General features: G+C 58.7%; 1 protein-coding gene across 1 annotated transcript in view; it reads right to left on the minus strand.

Moving 5' to 3' along the window:
* Positions 1-1,153: 1,153 nt before the first annotated feature.
* Positions 1,154-7,096, minus strand: part of PTPN5 (protein tyrosine phosphatase non-receptor type 5) — a 37,092-nt gene continuing 31,149 nt past the window's right edge. Inside the window, exons 9-14 of the mRNA XM_035012295.1 lie at positions 4,930-5,009; positions 4,608-4,745; positions 4,024-4,134; positions 1,830-1,990; positions 1,625-1,738; positions 1,154-1,247 (exon numbers count right to left, since the gene is read on the minus strand). Coding sequence (XP_034868186.1) covers positions 1,154-1,247; positions 1,625-1,738; positions 1,830-1,990; positions 4,024-4,134; positions 4,608-4,745; positions 4,930-5,009 — 698 coding nt within the window. The remainder of the gene's footprint in view (positions 1,248-1,624; positions 1,739-1,829; positions 1,991-4,023; positions 4,135-4,607; positions 4,746-4,929; positions 5,010-7,096) is intronic.

The raw sequence follows: 7,096 nt of genomic DNA on the forward strand, positions 1-7,096 counted from the left end.
TGGAGGGTACACAAAGACCAGGTTACAGGGAGGCAGGGAGGGGAGAGGCAATCACACAGACCCAGGGGGCTAGTTTTGCTCAAAATGCTCCGTTTATTGCTCTCTTCAATGACCACGAGCAAATTATAAAAAGACACCAAATGTCTCTGTCTGCCGTGGAATAAATATTTAAAGTCAGCAATAAAAACACGTGTCTCCAAGATAACACATGTTGCCCAGAGTCATGCATGCCCTGCTGCCGGGCTCTCAACACACGCATGGACACAGGAGCACGCAGGGCGACACGCAGCGAGACTGCTGGGAAGGCTTTCCCCCAGGGACACAGAGAAACGTTTCACACAGACCTGGGGCCCAAACCCCACCCCACCCTCAGAGCTCCCCCTTCTCCCACCCCCACTGGGGCCCAGGTCCTCTGGGTTCACAGCCCCCCTCTGTCCTCTTCCCGCCCCCCCCATGCCTCACAGGCTGGTCACTGCCTCCTGAGGGCATCTGACACCACGAGGTCACCCTTGTTGTGACACTCCTCCCCCCCCCAACCCCAACCCAGAGACCTCTGCCCCCAGCTGAGATCTCTCCGCCAACTCCTCAGGAGCTCCCCATCCCGGTCCCCAGAACTGGGGCAAAATGCAATCTGCTGCGTGCGAAGTGGGGGTGGGGGCCCGAGGCAGGCACCTCTGCCTGGGCTGCTTTGGGGCTGGAGCTCATTACCCCTTTCCCGGGTTGAGGAGACACAGTGTCCGGTACAGACAGCAGAGATGGATGGACAGACAGAAACGCTGCGGCAGGACGCTTGGAGTGCGGCACAGAAACGTTTTGGATCAGGTAGCAATGGAACCATCGTTAAAAACTGAGGCCCCAGGTCTGCATGGCATGGGTCAGGCCCCGGGGCCCCAGGCCTGGCCTGGCACATCACTCCCCCACCCCGCCCCCCGCCCCAGTATGTACAGTAGGAAGAGCTATGTTGCGGGGGCAGAGGCCAGGCCAAGGCTGGCAGAGGAGGGAAGGAGGGAGGGAGGGAGCAGACTGAAGAGAAGGAAGCAGGAGGGGTGGGGGGGGGGCAGGCCAGGACCGAGGCAGGGCTCTGCATGTGGCCAGGGTGGGGGCCCAGACTCAGGTTGGGTGGTGCCCAGAGGACCTCAGGGCAGGAGTGCGGTCACTCTGGGGACTGGCGGGACAGCTGCTTCTCGTAGAGGCTCATGACATGGTGCACAAACTGGTATTGCTCGCATGTCTGGATCATGCCGCCCCTGGGGGCAGAGACACACGGTGGACATGGGGCTGTGGACGGATGGGCTGTGGGGGGGCGCCCCCAAACCCATGACTACCAGTCATTCGCGAGGGGCCTGTCTTGCCCTCGCTGCCAGCCACGCCCCTCTGCTCCTTCCTGCCCCTCCCAGCTCTGCCCCGATAGGAGAGCAGGGACAGGGATGACAGGCCGCCCCCCTCCCCTCTGCTCACCAGCACTGCTGCTTCTCCCTCCCGGTCAGGCCCCCAGCTGTGCGGATCCAGCTCTCCCCATCCGGCCCCTCCACGCCCTATCCGCCAGGCTGTCCACCTGCAGCGTGTGCCCGGCCCCTCAGCCCTGCCGCCCCCGGACTCCGGCGCCCCGTGCGCCCGGGCTGACCTGTCCTGACGGAGCTGGCACGTGGTCTTAAGGATGTCCACCACGCCCTCCTGGCGCAGCTGCTGGCAGCAGATGCTGGTGGCGATGAAGCAGCCCGTCCTGCCGATCCCCGCGCTGAGAGCGGAAGGGACGCCGGGGTAAGGAACGGGGCGGCTTCAGGAGTAGGGAGGCCGCCCTGCCCAGGGGGCCGGCTGCGAGGACCCACCTGCAGTGGACGATGATGGGCGCACAGCGGGGCCCCTCCTGCTGGGCTGCCTCCTCCACCTCCTGCACCAGGTGCAGGAGTGGGGGCGCCCGGTCGGGGGTCTTCTGGTCAGGCCAGGACGTGAACCAGTAATGCTTCAGGCCTCGCTCTTCGGTCCCGCTCTGTCCAGGAGACAGAGACCCACCCCAGGTACATGTGAACGCTTAAAACCCACAAACCAGCCCAGAGATGGGATGGGAGCGGCAAGAACACAGCGAGGAGGACCCAGGGAGTGGGACCGATGGCCTCTGCCGTCAACAGCGTATATGGCTCAGTGGCATCGGAGACCCAAATCCAGCTTGGTGGTGGAAGCTGGTCAGTAACACAGGCCATGGTCTTCACTGGTCAGTTCTGCCCCAACAACTCCAGGATCAGCCAAGAGAGGCAGAGAGTCCCTCTCCAATCCACTCCTGTCCTCCGGTTCTTTATCTTAACAAACTGCCCAGTCACCTGTTAGTCCCATGACACGGAGCACCAGGACTCTCCCTCTCCCATAACTGCCCTGCTCCGCCTGCCCACTCCCAGCAAGTCTTGTCAGTTTTCTCTCCTCTCCTCCAGTACCACCTCCACTTTGGCCTTTACCATCTCCGCCGTCTCTCACTCCTCCCTGACTGCTCCCTCCCCACCGAGGTCAAGCGGGCTTTGTCTGCAGCACCAGTCTGGACTTGCCGCTCTCCTGCTCAGAACCCTCTCAGGGCTCCTGCTTCTTTCCAAATAAAACCCATCCTTCTCAGTCTTCAGTCTGGCAAATAAGACCCATTGTCCAGAGTCTAGCCCTCCAGGCCCTTCTCCTACCCCTGTATACTCGTGTTCAATGCTCCTGCATTCCAAATGGTCTGTAGATAAAACCTCTGCCCTCTTCCCCCACACTCTCATGGCTATTCTATCTTCCATGCCTTTCTTTCTTTTTTTCCTCTGCCTGGAATGTTCTTCCCACTTGTTTGCCCCCCAGTCAACTCTTACTCATCCCGCAAAACCCCAGTCAGCACCACCACTTCCAGGAAGCCCTTCTTGAGCACCCTAACAGAGTGTCCGTCTTCTGTCTTCTTGCCTATCTCTAGTTTGGTACTTACCATCTATGGGTGCTCCTTTAGGAGAGAGTCCAGGCTTTGGACAGCTCTGTGTTCCCAGTACCCAACCCAGAATGAGGCTTAGGGCAGGCGCTTGTGAAGACTCAGGGACAAGTTGTCCCATGGCACTGAGACAATGAGGCAGCCCTCACCTCACTTCAGCCTCCTTCCAGGGAAGCAGGAAGCTGGTTCCTTGAGCCCCTAGGTTATCTGGCTGTGACGGCTACCAGAGCCTCTGCCCCCACCTCCTGGCCCTCTCATGCCCCCAGCAAGGCCTAGATCTCAGAGCTGCTCATGTGGCCACTGCCCTTCTGGGGCTGAGTGCTTTGACACCCCACCTTCTACCTTCTCCAGTGGGAGAGGGCAGCTCAGAGGGGACAAGTCTCAGGCCTTGAGTTTGACCCCGAAGCTGCCAGTGTCAGTAGACTTCTGACTGTTTCTGGATAGAGCACAGCTTCCTGGTGCCTGGCTCACCTCTTCCAACCTGTGGGGTTATTACACTGGGCTCTACCTTCCCGTAACATGGGTCTTATTTCTCAAAAACAGAACCCATTAATCCTCCTGACTCCAAAGGAACAACCTCCTCTATTATGCTGAGCCTGGAAGAAGCACAACTTCAGGGTGGGAGGATACCTTCCCCCCTTCTTCTGGGATGTTTTGTTAAGCATCACTTCCCTGTGAAACCCAAATGCAGCAAGGAGTGCCTGCCCTCTGGTGGACGGATTGCATACTACAGGACCTCAACGTTACCAACGGACCTTCCGTTTTAAGGACAGTGCTGGAGGCTGCTGGAGATCCCTTATCCAGGCAGTCCTGGACTTGAGTGTATCTTAAGCAGAGTTGGAAGGCATTCAGAATGACAGTGTAGACAGAGAATCTAAGAGTATTAAATGCAACTGAGGTTTCATCCTGCCTCTGGCCCTCAAGTCTTTTCACCCCTCCCTCATCCCTGCTTATCGGTACATCCTGAGAAGGCACGGGCCTGGATTTCAGCTACAGTGAACTCTTGGACCCTGTGATCTGTGGCATCCCCAGTCATGACCCTGTCCCTCATCCTCCCAGCCCAGCCCAGCCCCTGGCCTCACCCTGAGGGAGATGAGTCGCAGCCGGTAATCCTCAGTATGAATGACTTTCTGCACGATGATCTCCACACCGTCGTACATCACCTGCTTCTCCGGCCAGTACTCAGTGCATTTCTGCAGGGGCCCAGAGCAGGCTGCATACACTCCCAGTGCCCCCCCACACCCAGTCTCCCTAGTGCCCCACCAGGGCCAGCGGGGCAAGATACAAAAGGGCAACAGGTTTGCAATCAGAGAGCACTGGGTTCAAATGCCCCTTTTGAGCCTCAGGTCCCTCATCTGGAAAATGGAAGTAATACCTACTTCGAAGGACTCTTCTGGGGATTCGATTAACTGGGCTGGCCTGGCATGAGCACAAGAGCCACCAGAGCTAGCCCTGGCTGGGGGTGGGGGCAGAGCAGCGTGTTTCCGGAGGTCGACCCATCTCTGTGGCCCTGAGCAGATGACCTAACCCTGCTTAGCCTCCCATTTCCCCTCCTTGGCCGCAGGCTCCTAACCTCTCAAGACTGTTGTCAGGACTAATATGGAAGCAGATGCTCAGCAAAGGGCACAAAGCAGCAGACACCTGGGAACAGCACAGGGGTGCCTACCTCGTTCATCTCCTCGATGTTGGTGATCATGACGATGATGGGCGTGTGCTCTTGCCACACCATGCGCCAGAAGTCACCGACTGTGCTGACGATGGGTCCCTGAGTGGCGATGTACACCTTCTCCTCCCCACCATAGCCCTGCGGCCAGCCAAGCCCAGGCTGTCAGGGTCGGACACCGTGTTCTCTGGGCCCAGTCCCCACACTCAGGCCCTTCCCGGGGGTGCTGGCAGGAGCCACGCTGGCTTAGGGACAAGCGGGAGGACGGATCCTGTGGGCTCGGGCCTCCCTCTCAGGGAGAGGTCACTTGGATGGGGCTACGTACCCGGATGTAGTTGGCATTGATGTAGGAACTCAGAGGGTCGTCAGGGTCTGGTGAGGTCAGACACACTCTGCTGTGGGGGTCTGGGGTGGGGGGAGACAGGTGAGGCCGGTATTTTGACAGGTGCGACAACCCCTCTAGGGCAGGACCCATCTTCTCTGGCCCACTGCAGGCCACCCGCATTTCTTCTGGGATTCTTGAAGTTCCTCCTTCCCCTGCCCACTAGCAAAACACTGGCCCATCTCCGTGGCCCTGGCTCTCCACCTCCGTAGCATCAGTGTCTGCCCCCTGCCTGCGTTCCGTAGGCTTCCCTGGGCTCCCCGTGCCTCATGTTCTGGAGAGGACAGAGCTAAGTCAAGAAAAGAACGACGTAGGGCACGCATCCCGGGCAGCAGGGGCAGCAAGCGTTTGGACGCGCACGGTCACTGACGTGCTGGGTCCGCTTGAAAAGCACACGGCCCTCCTAAGCCTCAATTTTCCTATCTGTAACCCGGGGCTAAAGCTGCCTACTTCCTAGGGTTGTTGGGAAGATAAATAAAAAAACAGCTGGGAAGGTGTGATGTAAACCGTAAAGTATAAATACAAAGGGCTGTTGGGATTTGGGGGTAGAAAGCCGAGGGAGAGCACAGGGATGGGGGGCGTGGAGCCTTCCATGCCTGTGATCCAGCAGCAGAGGGAGTGGGCACGCCGACTTTTTATCTTTTTTTCCAATCTATTCACATGTCCAGTCCCGCAGTTACAGAGTCTCAACAGCCTCCTGCTCCTCTCGCTGGAGTAGAATCTGTTTCGTTCCAGCTAGAGCCTCCCTGAATGGACTCTTCTGTCGGGGCAGAGGCTGGGCCGGAGACGGCGAGGCTGCGCGCGGTGGGCAGGGAGGTGGCTGGGGGCCCCGGGCCCTGGCTCCTGCTCTGGCTCTGTCACCAGCTCCCTGTCCTATCCCTTTCTCTCCCAAATAGGGAGGGCCGAACGGAAGACGCTTCCAGCACCCAGGCTGGGGCTCTCCAAGGCAGGACAGGGGAGCCGAGAGCTGGGTTCGAGTCCTGACGCTGTGACTTGCTGGCAATGTCAGCTTAGTTTCCCCGTGCCGCGTCTACGACCTGGGGACATCCCTTCCATCCTAGCCCTGCTCGTCTTGTAAAGGTGAAAGGAGCGAATGGTAACTCGAGATCGGTAACTGAGCCCAGCACACACCATGTAGCACAGAGCTGTTACGACTGCCATTATTACCAGCTTCCCTAGAAAGTCCCCAGGTAGAGAGGATCCCAAACCGGGGAGGAAAAGCAGGTGACACTCACAAGCCTCTGCTCTCCAGCCCTTTCATGCCCAGCCCCAAGGCCTGAGGTCCTGGCAGCTGATCTGGGGGCCAGGCAGCAGAGAAGGGAGGGGAAGGGCAGGGGACGCTGGGTGGCCGGCAGAAGAAAGGAGCAGGGAGTGCTGAGGGGCCGGCTCGCTTCTTGCTGGTGCCTGCCCAGATTAGGGGCCAGAAGTGGGCACAGCCCCCTCGGGCCAGACACCAGGGCCTTTGGCATTAAAGAACCACTGTGGGCACGGTGACCCCCCTGAGTACTGCCTCTGTGCCTGGTGCTGTGCTTGAGCGTAGGGACTCCCCAACAAACAAGACGGGTCCCTGCCCCCAAGTACTGCAGGCAGGCAAGCAGTGGGTGGTCTGACAGCAACCGGGCTGGGTGTGAAGGCCCAGTAGGAATAGGAGCAGGGAACACCATTCTGTCCGATTCCAGGGCACAGGGCAGGGTGGGGGATGGAGCCATGAGCTGCAGAGGAACCAACTGTCAGAGGGTCTTATAAACCATGCTTATCGAACCCCGAGGATTACAAGGGTGACAGTGACAGTGTTTAAGGAGGAGAAGGACACAAATGGATTTCTGTTTTGCACCATTTCTGTGATAATGGTAGATGAAGGAGAGGAAGGGAGAGTACAGGACTCAGGAGACCCGTCAGGAGATTACTGCCTGGCACAACTCCAGGGGCCTTATGTCAATGCAGTCTATGCCAATGTGCTCCTGGAACTGGGCAATATAGATGCCCTGACCCCCCAAAAGTCATATGGCAGTGAGGATGGAGAGGGAGAGCTGATCTGAGAGACATTCCTTCCTTCCTTCCTTCCTTCCTTCCTTCCTTCCTTCCTTCCTTCCTCCCTCCCTCCCTCCCT

This window comes from Mirounga leonina, unplaced genomic scaffold (genome assembly GCF_011800145.1).
Source record: "Mirounga leonina isolate KUSES-001 unplaced genomic scaffold, KU_Mleo_1.0 Mir_166, whole genome shotgun sequence".
NCBI classification, from domain to species: domain Eukaryota; kingdom Metazoa; phylum Chordata; class Mammalia; order Carnivora; family Phocidae; genus Mirounga; species Mirounga leonina.